Genomic DNA, 16,610 nt, shown 5'->3' with positions numbered 1-16,610 from the left:
AACCCCAACCATCGGATGGATCCAAGAGCGGATATATGCAAAGCAATATGTTTTTATACATTTCAAAATCTGCCCCTACTGCATTTTGTCGTACTACCCTTTTCCATAAAATTTAGAAAAAGTAATCCTATTGTAAAGTTAACTTTCCAGCGACCTTCTCACACAGTTGGAGGTCTACATGCCTACTTTTAATGAATTATGACTCTAGAAGTATAAAAATAATTTGTTTTACCTTCTGGAAATTTAATCCATCCAAAAAAATTACCCCCGGTAATTATTTTGTACGCATAAAATAAATTCAATAAACCGATCTCCTTTCAAATATGTCATATCTGCTTATCAAGTGTGAATAAATTAGCATACAGAGCAGCAATTGTGACACCTTTGTCCGGTCCCCCCGAAATTAATAGCTCCGGATCAACACATGCTTTCTCACCCATTTTCCATCGGCTTCATCATCGTGTCTTTATCAGGAGCACCCGATCGGAGGACCCAATTACAAAGCAATTTATTAGCGCTGGCCCCTCTGCTGCTGCTGCTGCTGCAATGTACATCCCAGCAGAAAATTAAACCGAAATTACGTACAATTATGCAGCTACTTGTACCTTATCCAAACAAGCGAAAAAGTGGGAGGAACTTGCCGAAAATGAAGGAAAAAAAACTTCGCTTCGCACGACTTTGCGATAAACGATGCTAATAAAGAGTCACGGCCCCGACCACGGCTGCCGATCGCATATTAAAACTCGACCCCGTCATACAATGAAGCAAATTATGAGAGCGACAAGCGACGACGACGACGATGACGAAGCGTCCTGCACGAGACGGCACCTGGATCGGCTTTTGTTGTCCAGTACAGTGTTGCCACAAGTACAGATTTATCTGGAAAGGTACAGATTTTCTGATAAATTTTGGTACAGATTCTGTACGGTACAGACTACAGATTTTCACGAAAAAGTACAGATTGGTACAGATTTTTGGAAATGACGATTTATGTAACACAAAATCTAAAGGATGTGGAAAATTCCCACAAAATTATTATTGAAAAATACTGTTTCCATAGAATTTAACAATATTGTTATGTAATAAGTGAAATTATTACAATAAAAACCATGGTAAATATCCATATTAATTAGGATTTGAAGGGTTTCTCATCAATTTATGTTGGATGTGGTACAGATTTTGGTTACAGATTTTCGGAATCTCTGGTACAGATAAAAAAGATTTTTGAGCCTTCGGTACAGATATAAATGTGGCAACACTGGTCCAGTACTTTTTTCGCGTTTTGTTATAATGTTTGATCGCGATCGAATCGTCCATACCCGATGACGACGACGACAGATCGGACCCGAGCAAAAAGGAAGGTATTCATTACGAGTCGAGAGTCGACTTTATTTTTTCGTACCCGTCTTCTTGTTTGATTTCGGCGCACAGAGGCGGACGGTATGCTAATTTCGGGACTGCACCAACTGCATCAGTTTCGGGTTTGGGGTGCGATTTGCAGCCAAATTGAATATCATCAAAAAAGTGGATGATGACATGTTTCGCGCCGCTTAAAGTGCGGCGAATTGGAAAACAAACAAACGCAAATTTGTGGAGTGGTTGAGGAGGGAATGGGTTGAAGAGGAAGTTATATATTCGATATACAGACGAAGCTTGATGAATTTAGTTTGTGTCGTTTCGTTGGTGAATATGCAATCTAGATTATGTTCATCAGTCAAAAATATCCCCAAGAGCTTATTATAGGATCACATAGAGATCCAATCCAATACGAGTTTTTAAAACTTTTCGAAGAATTTTTCATAATGAAAAAAAAAAATGTTGAAGATTTGTTCTGTCCAGAAATCTTCCAACAATTTCATCAAAAGTACGTTAATTGACCTTTCTAGTATTTCATTAATATTAATAAAAGTTATTCTTTAACGATTACATAGATATCTGGTGAGGAATTGGGTCCTAAAATGTTTAATGAATTCTTGTTTTTATTTAATAATACGAAAGAGCATGTTATTGCAACTACTTTAGCAAGTTTTCCAGCTCAAATAACGGCTATAACATTTTTAAACTTCAATTTTAAAAATGGTTCCAAATATGAACCTTGACACTTGTGCTCTTGTTTGACATTCACTTTTTCGACAAAAATGCCACAGGGCATATAGTTTTAACACTGGGGTTGTTCCTATCTAACATTTCGGAAGGGACACGGAAAACAAAATATACCCAACATTTGAGTTTAAACCGAAGGGTGTGACAAAATCTCAAAAATCTTAAAAAAATGTTTTTTTTGTACTTAAACCAATGAAAATTGAGTAAACATGTGTTTCTGCCCTAAACTTAAGCGTTTGGTATTAAATTTGAGACAGGGCTTTAGGACCCTATTTGCAAAAATAAAACTTTTGAGATGCTCATCAGAAGAAGCCAGAAATCTGAGAAGTAAATCGAAGCTGAATGATCTTCTAGTGAAGCAACCGGTAATCGGCAAGCAATTTCAACAGAAATATGCTTCAGATCATCTTAAAAACCTGTTATAATCTCAGATGGAATCTGTACAATATTTACGAAGTATTTTGGAAGCAAAACTCCAGAATATCCTACAGGAATGGGCTGCAAAACTGTGAGTCGACAACTACGAAGGAGCGTTAAACACAGCTCTGTTCCTAACAAGTTCCTACCTCACGCTTCCACGGGTTTAACGATGACTGCCTGCTAAGGGTTGCGTACTTAGCTGGTAGTGCTGGTTGAGGAGGTACGTTTCGAGCGTCTGTTCACCAGGAGGTGTGGCTCAAACAGCGTCTGTTCTGGTATCCAGTGGCTGAGCGAAAAATGTGCTCCGGCAGAAGCTCGTCAAGTGTAGGCATCTGGTAGTGTGGTCTTTCCAGAGCCATATTTAGCATGATCGGATCGATGTATACTGGCAATTTGTCATTCAGTTTCACTAATACTTGGTTATTTACCCAGTTAGTGTGTCGCTTTTCTTTTGTAATTACTTCTTGCTGTACCAAGTTTGACAACTCCTGACGGAGGTTTTCACGAAGCGTAGCAGCTACTCGCCGTTAGTGCTGTACGACTAGCTTAACACTGTCGTCGACATCTAGATGATCTTTTCCTTCAAACTTTCCAAGTCCGGAGAAGACCTCTGAGTAGCGGTTCAAGATTTGTCTGGCAGCTTCCCTCTGATCCTCAGTGACTGAAAAACATTCTTGTAGCAGCTTCAACTGGAGACATGTTTGGAGCGATAGCAGCGGCCTCTGTTCAAAATCCAATGCAATGGATTTCTGTGCGGCCTAACGAGCGAAACTTGCCTCCTACAGCACTTTCATTGTCAAGGGATAACTGCTTCGTACCAAGAATCCCCATTGCATTCCTCTTTACTGCAACCTTACAGGAAGCTCCCGAATCAAAGATGGATGGTACTTTACGTTCACGCTGATATACATTGAGAAACGGCTGGCGAATCTGTCTCACAGTCGACGGTGTGCACCGTTCTCTTCGCTAGTTTTCTCGATGATCCTGGGATACCGGATTATTTTCTTCGCTCCTTAGTTTTTTTTTACAAATGGCTTAGAAATGGTTCCGCAATCCACAGAAGCGACACGTTGCTCCTCTTGCTGGACATTCCGATAGATTTTTGTGATAAGAACGGCCACAGTACCCGCACTGACTGTCTGCTGTCTCTGCTCGCTGTAACAATTTTGTTTACACCATGTTGTCCGCTTTCTAGTCATCGATTCTTAAGCTTGACAAACATCGATCACTTTTACAAAAATCAAGTCTGCCGTTTCGATCAAGTTCTTCTTCAGACGAACATCTTGAATCCCGGTGAAACTTTTATTCCGGAGCATTTCATCCTCCAAATCACCAAAATTATGATCTTTCGCCAGCATATAGCATATACAAAGAGAAAGAGCCTGTTTTTACCCTTTCTAAGTTCAGAGGAGATCATTTTCCAAATTCTCAGTTCAGGGAAGAGTATTTCCAGACAGCTCTTCGTTATCTCTTTGCAGCTCTTTGCTCAAAAGAGCAAAGAGGAAAGCGAAATCTTGCTCTTGCGTTGACGGAGCAACCAATCTCAGTTCATCCCAAGAGCAATACACGCTAAGCCTGCTCAACGCAACGCATGTGTTAAAACTACACAGAATGAGACAAACAATGCAGGACTCTCTGGCTGAGTGAAAATTCTGTGTAAGTCGCACTCATGCTATGTGTAACCGATGTGTTGGCCATTGGCTGTGCGTGGATCGATGGAAATGGAACTGTCAGTCATCTCCCGCGCGGCAGCAAACAGTTGGCCGTTGGTAAGATGGGGAGTTTTCAGGGATTTTTACATCGAAAAGCCGGAAGACGATCGCAAATGAGAAAGTTTTTTCCAAATTTGCTTCCGCTTCGGCTATTCGAATGAAAAAATCTCTGAAAAACTTTAAAATCGGAATTTTTTATTTAATGTTTTCAGAAGCAAAACAAACATGGAAGCGAATTCCGCATTCCAAGCGTTCCTCCTCTGTGCGCATTTCACTCATTCGGTTTGTTTACCACTGTTTGCACAAAACTGTGTACAGCCCCCTTTGCACAGAATCTGTGCTGCATGAAGAGAGGCCGATTTTGTGTACTCGGCACTCATTTCTGAGCGGATGATGTTTAGCGTGTTGCAGTCGGCTTTCAGAATCGGTAGCGACTTAATCAGTTGCCGTTTTTTTGTTTCGCTTAGTGCCCGTCGAAAAAGCAGAATAGGCACTGGAAATTGAAGCTTTCAGTTTGGTTAAAGAAGCGGCTTTCTCGCTCCCGACTGTGCGTGGAAGCGAGTGAGGGCAATGCACTAACTGAGTGAGTGTTTGACATGCATGGTTAAAGGATAGAATATCCAATGTTGAAACATTGGAACAAATGACGAATTTAATTATTACAAATTTTGGACGAGAAACGTTGCAATCTTCTATTGTCGCGATAAATTTGGTATATATCTGGGTTAAGTTAAGTTAAGTAACATTTTTGTATGTCCTAATGATCCAATTATGTGCTTCTTGTTAATTTGAGATTGCTTTATCTGATGCTGTTCTCGGTAATCTTCCAGCACGTCACAATTTTGTGCTACATTTCGCCAAAGTTGTATAAAACACTAGTTTCATTGATGTTTACATGAAATTAAAAGTATGATTTAACAAATTTTTTAGTAATCGTTTTCACCAAACATGCTAAATAGAACTTCAACGTTCATTTAAGACATAATTTGGTAAAAAAGTACGACTAAATTCAAACTTAATCGTCTTTTTCAACCTGCCTACTGTTTCCATAATAAGTTCTTCGTTTCTCACCTATGGCAAAATACAACAAAATCACCAAAGAATAACTTATGAACATCATTTTATAAACTTTATCAGTATCATCTCGGGACCAACGGTTTCTCTTATTTTCCGAAGCAAGTCGTTATAAATGACTATCTTGTGGCTGGGATTCGATCCTAGGTCCTCGGCTTGAGATTTGTGTGTTCAAACCACTATACCAGATCCGTCCCCTGGGAATATCTACTGCAGTAACTTCTGAAAGATCCGGCTGAAAAATTCCTTAAAAAGTTCATTAAGGATTATCTAAAACATCTTATGCAGGATTTTCTAGGACAAATCCCTGTGAAAATCCAAGAAGAACTGCAGAAGTAACTCATATGGAAATAGCTTGAAGACATCATTCTTGGAACTCTTGGGAAAATTCTCATACGAGTACTGGGAAGATTTTTTGGAAGAGCTCCTGCAGAAACTATATGGAGAAATCCGTGGTAGAATTTCCGGAATATTGTAGAAAAAGTAAACTGGGATAAACTGAAGCCATATTCGTAACATTTATTGTGGAAATCCAAAACCTTCACTTCCCCCTTGTGATGTTTTGTCCATACCAAATTTTCGACCATGGTTTTCGGTAAATGTGTTGGATGAAATTTGAAAAAAAAAAATGTTTTCCTTGTTTTACTATTGTCTGTCAAATATAAAAAGAAATTACAATCAAAAGCTGAAGAAAAAAAAACTGATTTGAATGATCATATTCTATGGATTTTTTTTGCGAGATTCCATTAAAATAAAGATTTTAAGGTCACTTGCGTTAAAATGGTGGGCAGGTTTCTAAAAAGAGACCTATTACCAGCTCTAGCATAAAACGATTTAGCAGATTAGGCAAAATTGAATCAATCCGTTTATTATTATCACGATGCCCATGGCATCCGTATTAATGTGGAATGTTTGGAAGACTTCCTAGAGGTTTGTTTTGCAGAATTATTGCAAACATTCTGGGCGCATCCTCTAAACAATAGTGTTGGTATTCTTATTACTTTTAATTTAATGCTTGCAGGATTTTTTGTATGAATTTTCGTGAAAACTTGTGAGAGATTTTATAATTAAATAACTGGAAACAGTTTTAGCAGATTTTGTGGAAAATATTTTGGCAGCACTGCTGGCAACCATTTTTCAATGTAGATTATTTGTTAAGTTATTAATCAGATCAAAATATCTAAACTTGGCATTTAGCAAAATATCTTCGTCCTAATCCAAGATTGCTTGTGATTTTGTATGGAAAATTCGGAATAAAAAAACGCAATTTCTCAAGAATGGCGGGATGTTTGCTGTTTTTGACTGTAAGATGTCTGATAAATGCGATGACTTTAAAGTTTTGTTATTGAAAAGAGATATATTTACCAAGTTAGTTTTGAACAATGATTCATTTTTATTCGCAAATCTACGAATTTTGGATTTTGATTTTAATAATTTTTGTGTTTGAACATCCCTATCCTTTTCATTTTTTCTTGAAGCCTCTTCTAGTTACTGATTTTTAGGAATAATAAAAATTTAAGTTCTTACGGTACTTTACTAAATATGAAATTTTGATTCATTTTCTTATATTTTTTTTATTTTCCGTGTAATTAACGGAAAACAGGTTTGAAATTATTTTAATACCACCAAGCTCTTCTTTTGTGATAGGTTGATCGTAGAAAAATATAAGAGGTACGATTTTTTATGTAACACGTTAAATGAACCCCGGGCATAAGAATACAATTTTTCAAACAATTTTCAAAAATACAAAAAAGTTGCAAAAGTCATGAAAAACTTTTCTTTTATGCGTGCTATGAGTCAAAGTTTAAGCCAAAAATAAAATCGTTTTGATTTGACCTTGAGCTTGAGCTTGATTGGCCGCCCGTGGATGCACTCCAGTATTGCCAGATCAGCTGCACTAACACAAGGAACCAACCGAATGACTGCTTGGGACTAACAGGCATCCTCAGTGTATAAGTGCTGGTGATCTTCTCTATTTTTAGGCAACAATGGCACCTGCCACGTCAGAATGCAGACCAATGAGGGGAAGGGGGAGGAATTGATGATGCATTGAACTGGCTCCCACGTAGACCGTATATTCCACTGCATCCACGCCAGTTCATGCGGGAGTGTATGGATTGGGGGAAAGGCATGGCAGAGAGGTTTGCTTTTGTGGTTAGCAGACTGCCTATGTATCAGGCGTAAGAAAGGCGTGCGCGTGGAAGTAGGAAGCGTTAGGGAAACGGTTTCTTGTCCGTCTCTGGTTCTAGCGTTTGCTATGAACGAATAGTTTGAGTGTGATACATTTAGAATGAAAGATAGAAGCAAGTGAGAGATATACAACTACAAAGTACGAGGAAAGGGACGGGCCTGGGATTGAACCCATGACCTTCTGCATATGAAGCAGAAGCGGTAGCCATCAGACCACCAACCCCGTCCATTAAAATCGTTTTGAAAAAAAAAATAAAATCGTTTTGATTTCCGAGGTTAAAAAGTGCTAAACACCATTTTTCTCTATTCCTAATAATTTCGAAGATATAAATTGAAGAATGTAAACGAAATCACGAGTTTTATCAAATTTCCTATAATGGAAGGTTATGCCATGGGCCGAGGGGTGCTCCGATTGACATAAAAATTTGACTTGTGGCATGAACATTTGAACATTTTTTTAAATCAGTGATTGTCGATTACACGTTTGTACTTTTTTGTGAACACTAAGTGTTCACAATGACCCCGTTTACAATTTTTCATAGACATTTTCAAATAAAATCATTTGGATTCCTAAATGAACTTCTGACAGTATCGGTTAAAATATGACTATCACAATCCTCATACATATTCATGGAAGAAATTTTCTACAATTTCTGGTGAAATTCTTGAGATAAAAAAGAGAATCATTTAAAGATAAAACATCTGAAAAAAATCCAAAAATTGTGGAAAAGTTTCAACAGAAAATCCTGCAGTAATCTTTAACGTGCTTCTTGGAAAACGAGAGGAATATGAAGGGAAATACTAGAATAGTTTTTGGAGGAATATTGAGAAAATATATTGAAGGAATTTCTTAAATATCTTCTTGATCAACCTCCTGAATCAGTCCTGATACATATTCATGAAAGAATTTTTACAAGCATTCGTTAAGAAATCCTTGAGGACCCCTGCAGTAAATATGAATGCACTTGTTGAACAACTTTGAAATGAAGCCCTGAAATGAATTCGGGAATGCCTGGAAATTATCCTGCAAACATTCCAAGAGTCAATAAACATAGGAAGAATCCAAGGTAAATATCCGTAAGTTTTGTGGAGATGATCCTGCAGCATTACTCAAGGTACTTCCTGGAGGTATGGTAGGGTCCAAAATTGGCCTAAAATGGATTTCTTAATATCCAAATGAGCTAGAACATTGGCATCTTCGGCAAAGATATTCAGCAGATTCAGGGCGGTGATAAATTAAATTAACAGTTTATCCACCAGGTGGTGACAGATTTTCTTCAATTGTTTGTATCTCAAGATCATTATTTTTTAGAATGTTGGTGTCTTCAGCAAAGCTGTTCAGCAGCAAAAGTGCTATCTGGCGTTGAAGCCCTTCAATCTGCTGAATATCTTTGCCAAAGATTCAATCAGATCCAAATCAGATTCCCAATCAGACTTTTCACCGCCAGATAGTCATTGATCTGCTAAACATCAATGCTAAAGACACTGGCCATCTTGCTGATAAGAGTCATGAGATAAAGGAAACAGAAGAAAATTTGTTACTGGCGCCATCTAACGGATGATTTCTCTATTATTATTTTTTCACCTCCAGATGGCCTTAAATCTGATAAATACCTTTACCCAAGACTCCAACTTTGGAGATTCTAGCTGATAAGGATCTTGAGCTCGTGAAGATTGAAGATTTATTTCTGCTAGTGCCATCTATCGGATGAATTTCCAATCGGACTACTTACCGCCAGATAGTCCTAGATCTGCTGATGTTAGATTGGCTTTTCAGTCTTGACAAAATTAAAAACTGTTATTTTATTTTTCCCAACGTTTCGGTCCGTTTAGGACTTTCATCAGGGACTCAATTGTTACAGTTCTTTCGTCCGGTGTGGTTCGGTAGAACCTGTAACTGTCTGGTGGATCGATTTTTCCCGCACAACCGCAGCCAGTTTAGGATGCCGGAATATCGAAAAGCAATCGATATTCGACTAGGTACTAAATTCCGGTGCGCAGCTTTAAGCTCGATTTTCCCACCGAAAAAGCATCCTTAACTGGCTGCGAACCACACTGGACGAAAGAACTGTAACAATTGAGTCCCTGATGAAAGTCCCAAACGGACCGAAACGTTGGGAAATATAAAATAAAAGTTTTTAATTTTGTCAAGACTGAGAAGCCAATCTTACATCAACAAGGAACTACAGTCGAACTACCAAATTGATATGCTGAACAGCTTTGCCGAAGACACCAAACTCATTTGGATGTTGAGATAACGTTTGAGGCCAATTTTGAAACCCTTGTGTCCACCCCTTTCCCGTTACCTAGAGAAGGGAGAGTGGCCAGGGAGGATTTAGGGGAGGATTTCTCACCAAAGGATTGTAAGACCAACTAATCGCATTTAATTCAAATTCGCATTTATTTCAAATTAATTGATCTACTGGTCTCCAAATTGTGGACAGTTAAAAATTCAAGGTTCGTCTCTGGATTTTGAGGGTTAAAAGGAAAAGAAAATTCGTAGAAACATTCTCTTGAAGAGTTTCTTCGAGATGTTTCTGGAGTGATTTTTGCTGAAAACCAGCTGGACGTTTTTGAAAAGTTCCTTGTAAAAATTCTTTTGAATGTATGTCATATGGATTTGTAGCAAAATCTCAAGATCAACAATTGCAGGTGTCTTACAATGAACTAATGGAAATATACTCTAAGAGAATTTCCTGGAGAAATCCTAGAGCTTCTCCCATCCTCCACAGTCATACTTCAATTATTTCATATTAACCTTTACCGGTGAGCTTCGGTTATTGAACGGTAATTTTGCTCCTGTTTACGTTAGTCTAGCATTATCATTGAAATATTCTCCATATGTGACGAAGTCGTCACATGTCCCTCTGAAGTAATTATACTACAGAGAGCTATGAATACCGTGTACCATGCATGTGCATGTACACAACCCGTTAATCCTGTGCATGACACCGCGCAATAACCATTCATTTGAACGATTACGTGAAAGCCTACGCGCCACTGCCAATACCGAATGGCGGCGTCTCCGTTGACATTCCAAGGCACCGTCCGAAAGTATGTGTTGTTTGTCCCAAAGCCCCAAATCATTGCCTCCTATTAAATCTTAGCTCCCCCTACCAATTCGAACCATTTCTAGCCCAAGCGAACTGTAAGAGTTATACCCGAGCACGTTTTTGTGCTGATTTTGAACTCCCTCTAGCCCAATGCATATAGCAGCAGTGACTTTGACAGCGATGGATGGTGGCTCGAAAATCACCTTGACTTGGTTTCCATTCACTGTAGATCGTTTTTTCCTCTGTCAGATTTCAGGTACCTTACATAGTTTTAAAAATAGACAAACAATTGAATTATTTACCGCGCAAAATCGATTGCAATCTTGTTGTTGTTGTTGTTGTTGGTACCACCTGACATTGCCATTGAAATTCGTGTACCTCGCCGTAATCAAATCTGTCACGGGTTGCGCCAAAGCGTTTCGCGGGCAACGCTACGGGTGCATAAAATTAAGATAACGCCGTGAATAAATTCCCCCCCCAAACCGAAAGCACTTTTGTTCAACAATTAAGCGAATAGTGCGACTTCCTCTGTCGCCCATGGCTGCTGCGGGGAAGCTACGATCGAATCATCCGGGAATGACTTTTACGAGTTTGAAATTGAATTTCCTGTCAGGTTAACAAGCTCGTAAAAAATAATCGCTACGATGGCGGAGCTCTATTCTACAGTGGCTAGAAATGTATACGGATGAAAGACTATCAATTTCAGTGTAAATTTATGAAATAATCTCTAGATGATTTTCTGGAGCATTTCTGAACAAACCTCTAGGAGCATCCCTTTGAAGCTTTTCATCGAAAAAGCTTCGAAACATTTAAAAAATAACAGTATCATAAGAAACTTTGGAGCCTCAAGAATTTAAAACAGGTTTCCCTACAGGAAAGAAAAATAAAAAGGTGACTTTAGTGACTGCTCAAAATGAGAATTAAGAATCCTTCCTTTTTAAAGACTTGCATTGAAATAGTGACCAAGTATCCAAAGATTAATCTGCTACCAGCCCTGCAAACGGTTTCGCCACAAATGCTGCCGTGTTTGCATACAATGCAAGGTATCATCACCATCATCTGCCTTTGGTCGCCTCATACCCTTCCGCCTCTATCACTAGTCACTACTCGTCAACCATAACGCCATTTGATGGAGCTAATGATAGTCCACTTCAGCACAAAACATTCGGCTCCGCACTTAATTATAGGACAGATGAAACACAAAATTTCTTATTTTATTAAAGCTACTATTTACGGTAACAGCTCCGAAAGAAGTTTGAGGTTGACTCCTCCTTCTTCTCCGGGGCACGACAACTGCCACTCAGAAACGGTATCCACGGAAGCGATGCATTGCTATAGGTAATAGAATAATTATGCGCCACCAGCACCAGATATCGGGAGAAACCGAGAACCCGCAACAGATGGGCCGGATGGATCAATTTCAATTCAGTTCTGAACTAACATTTGAAAATACTCTATGAAATAAAATACAGGAACGGTGAAAATCAACATTAAGGTGAATATGAATCGAAGCCAAAGTTCAAATTCCCAAGAGCACGGATCTGGAGAACCAAACATCCGTTTAAGCTGAAAACCTTATCGATTGGTCACCACCAGCTAGTGACCAATCGATTAAGTTTTCAGCTTAAATGGATGTTTGGTTTTCCAGATCCGTGCTCTTGGAAATTTGAACTTTGGCTTCGATTCATCTTCACCTTAAAGTTAGAGTTCCCATAGTACCTCATAATAATTAAAGTTTGCAAAATTTTAATTTTGTGGTATTTTTCCACACAAAATTCTTTTCTGTCCAACACAATTGATTTTTGTTCACATTACCAACATACACCGTTTTCAAATATTAGTCTAGAGTTCACTGTTGTATGTCACACTTACCGAGCAGTTTGGACACGGCACCCTGCTGGGTGAGCATATGCTGCGCCAGATCGTAGCCCCGCAGCCCGAATCGGGACAGTTCCAGGAGCCGATGTTGGGACATTAGGCCGGCGAGGGTTTGCGCGTTGGCGCCGGGATGACCGGCGGCGGCGGCCGCTGCCGCTGCAGCCCCAAATAGGTTCGTCGACGAGGGTGGTACGGTTCCGGGCGAGGGCAGGTTCGGCGAGAGACCAACTGGAAATGGGAGAAAGAAGAATTGTAGATTCCGTTAGATTGAAGTTTTAATTTTCTGAATTATATGAGCAAAAATCTGCCGAAAATGTCCTGATGAAAGTCGAGGCTTGTAGCACCCTAAGAGCCATAACAAATACCTTTAAAATATTTGAATCTTTGAATATCTGAATAGCCAAAGTTCTGAATCTCTGATTCTCTGAACGTCCGACGTTTCGACACGGGTATTAAGGCTTCCTCAGATTTTTTAGTCATATTTTTTGTCTGACTATAAATATCTGTCTAGTTTCGTTAAACAAAATAAAGGACAAGTATATTAAAACCGTAGCGGCAAACCAGATACTCCAAACTCGTTCCATCTAGAACGTCTTAATATTATATTTAGCGTCCATAGCCCCTATCCATTCGACACAATCGCTAATCGAATTCCACCAGTCGAAAGTGGTTCGATATGTGATCCATCTCCGAGTGGACAGCTGCCGCAAGCCGACTGACCTCCGCGTCAAACAACAATAACCGAACACTCCCCTCTCAAACCCCTCACTCCACGAGAAGCCGTCTCCACCTCAAAGCACGAAAATGGACACCTTCGGAAGCACTCTAGTGCCCCATCGGCAAACAATAGGCCCATATATCCTTGCGTCTTCGCACGCCCAGAAGCGTGTAAAAATGTGCAACATTTTGTGTTCTTTTCCAACCCCGCGACACAACGCACCTTGTCCTGAGCTCCAAGACGGGCCCACACTAAACCCCCACCGGTCAGAAACGTCAAAAATTTATTACGCCCCTTCCCCGACCAAGGTATGGATTTATGCTTCCTTTCAACGGTGGTAGCCGCTAAGCCGCTGTGCCCATGGGCGGAGCCAGATGAAGGTCTTTGCCCCCATCTCCCATGTTCTGTTAAAAAAATCAAATGCAACAGGTTAATCAGAGCAGTTTGCAAGAAATCCTGAAAGATCAGAAATCCTTCTAAAAAATGTGGAGTATCCATGCAGGAATACCACCACTTTCTGGAACACCAAGAATAAATCCAAGTTTTTCTATTTATATTCTTCAATTACTCTGAGAATGATCATAGGCTTTTTTCCTAGTAATTTGTCTGAAAAATTTAATGTTAGTGGAAGAGCACCAATTTTCGACCCAGAACTAATTTTCGGCCCATTCATACGATTTCGACCTACTTTGCATGAAAATCCAAAAATTGGCACAAAATTCTTGTAGGTCGAAAATTATTGCTTTTTCTATATTACTTTTTTAATTTCTCCAAAAGCTTTTTCTAACATACTCTTTAACAAGTTGAATTTCTCTTGAATGTTTTAACAGATTTATCTTTCAGAATGCGCTCAAGAAATACTTGAGGCATAATATCCAAGGCTGTAAACATTCGACATTGTACGCGACGTGAGTTTTGCTACCATGGTCATCAGTCAATTGAGTTCCCTATACTCATCCGCTACCATCACTTCTCACACTGTAGAATGAATGTCGTCAGACACGATGACATTTTCATAAATCTTGCATAGATTTCGGGAATTCTAATCATGGACTACAAGAATAATATAATCTTGCTTGTCAAATGTGACACACATACAGTGAAAGCAGATGCTATTACGAAAATAGAAGAGGCGGAGTCGAAAAATTTACTTTCACCATTCATTCCCAAAATATTTTTGTATTTTTATACGATATTGGAGTAGTATTTTTCCAAGATTTCATAAATATTGTGTGGAAATGTTTTTTTTTTTTTGAGAATTTTGAAGAACATGAACGACGTGGTTATGTTTTTTACCCCCTGGTAAAATATATGGGGAAAACTAAATGGAATTCAAGGTGACAGGTAGTGTGGGTTCGATTCCTTCAGTCCAGAAAACTTTTCGGCTAGAGATGGGCATTTCACTGAACGGATCCGATCCGAATCGCTCATTTTAGTGAACCAGATCTTCCGAACGGTTCAGTGACTCAGCGGATCGCAAAAGAAGAGCGAACTGAACCGAGCGAAAGGAAAAGAGCGGTTCTCTCCTTGTTGCGCGACATGCGTCGTTCCTTTCGTATCTTTCTCTCTCTCATTCTTCGTATATTCTTACCCAGAACAGAGTTGCTCGCTGTCAATATCAAGGCTTAAAATTTGCTGATTTTGACTGGCCGACTGCGATACAACAAGATCATTCTGTACACCATGAACATCATGCTGGCTTTTCCATCACCAGTGCTCTGATGGTGATAGAATATGCATATCATTGAAAGATTAAGTTGAGTTTTAAATTGAGCTAATAAAACGGCAACTTATCTGTACAATATTTTTGGCAGTGCTGTGAACGGATGGTAACTATTTGTTGGTCACCGAAAAACATCAATAGCTTGGATAATTACCACGTGATCACTCATTCTGCAGTGATTATGATCTAGAGGGCGATGTCGCTTCACTGCTGTTGGTTGCCAAATCATAATGATATTGATAGCTCGATAGTGATATTGATAAATTTAGGCCATCAGCCATCAGTTGATATGACTGATATTGTGAAACTCTGCCCCAGAAGCTCACTCTACACTCGGCCGATTTCCCCTATCATTAAGGCCCAAACGCAATGATTGCGGCAGGGCTGTGCATTTTCGAAAGCATTTTGTGAAACACGAAGGCTTGGCTGCGTCGTCTCGATGGTGACGAACAACTGCGTCGCTTCGTTCTTCTTTCGCCACTCATTCGTTTCGTTACCTTATTGAAAGCATCGAACAAGAAAAGTGGAATGAAAGAGTAAGAATTTCGTTTCATTTGATTTCATGGAAATCTATCAAAATAATTCAAATTGGATTTTACATATTTTTTGCAAAAGTAATGTATATAACTTGTTGAGTAATAAATTAAGACAGAGAAAGTATGCGGGCCACCACGTCGTTCATTTGAATTAATCAGCTCCTAAAGCTAAAGACTACCGATTGAAAGACCAGCTCGCTGCGGTGAGGCTCTGATAAATGAAGCGCGACGCGCAGGCAGCACGAAAGAAATGAAAGACTACGCATGCTGCGATGAAAGGAAATGTTTGTCGGATTGAAACGAAACTGTAGAGTTTCAATCGAAAGGGAAGCTTGAGTCAGTCAGTTGGGGACTGAAAATGCTTTCAATGAATTGAAAATGGACAGCCCTGGATTGCGGAACGGTAACGAAAAGCAGAACCGGTTCGCCAGCATGACCTAAAGCATGCTTGTCGACTCAGACTTGGTTCAGTTTCGTTCGTTGACAGCACAGTAAGGACGGTGTGATTCATGCTGGCGAACCGGTTCCGCTTTCCGTTGCCGTTCCGCAATCGCCTTTAAGGAAGAAGCAAAATAATGTGCTTGCCATTCCAGTGGGCACTTTTTCTCTTTATCTCTATTTTCCTGTATTCAAGTGGGCGGGGCAAATTTGTCTGTCTATGCTGAGAACGCAGAAAGCACGGTGCAGCAGAAAACACTTTGCTAGCATGTGTGGAGTGGCGCGCATAGCAATATACGTGCCAAGCGTTATAATAAAGCCGAGAACAAACGAAGTAGAATAGGGGAAAAAATGGTTCATTTTTTCCGGGTCACTTTTAATCTGATCCGTGCTGATCAAATGAACCGACTCACGCCAAAAAAGAGCATTATTTTTGCCCATCTCTATTTTCGGCTGTACCACAGGGTGTTGCATGTTAGTCCGTTGTCTAGCGTGGGATTGTACGACATTTCCCAGAATGACGTTCCCCAGAACGACATTCCCCAGAACGCCATTCCCCAGAATTGGACATTCCCCAGAAATCCATTCCCCAGAATGGGACATTCCCCAGAAAACCATTCCCCAGAATGGGACATTCCCCAGAAAAAAAAATAACAAGAGATCTTTGAGGTGTTCAAATCCAGGAAAATGGTAAATAGTAAATAGTGAATGCATCTAATTGGAAAATTCGAGGAAAACCATAATTTTCATAGGTAAAACATTTTC

At 39.6% G+C, this 16,610-nt stretch overlaps 1 protein-coding gene across 3 annotated transcripts in view; it reads right to left on the bottom strand.

Moving 5' to 3' along the window:
• The window catches only part of LOC110678585 (paired box protein Pax-6-like), a 201,400-nt gene that overhangs the window by 99,959 nt on the left and 84,831 nt on the right, over positions 1-16,610 (bottom strand). For all 3 annotated transcript variants that reach the window (XM_021851624.1, XM_021851626.1, XM_021851625.1), the window contains exon 2: positions 12,425-12,658. In XM_021851624.1, the coding sequence (XP_021707316.1) occupies positions 12,425-12,658 (234 nt within the window). The remainder of the gene's footprint in view (positions 1-12,424; positions 12,659-16,610) is intronic.

Source organism: Aedes aegypti, chromosome 3, assembly GCF_002204515.2.
Source record: "Aedes aegypti strain LVP_AGWG chromosome 3, AaegL5.0 Primary Assembly, whole genome shotgun sequence".
Taxonomy (NCBI): domain Eukaryota; kingdom Metazoa; phylum Arthropoda; class Insecta; order Diptera; family Culicidae; genus Aedes; species Aedes aegypti.
Note: the sequence above shows the minus strand (reverse complement) of the source record. Positions and strands in the feature narration are given on the sequence as shown.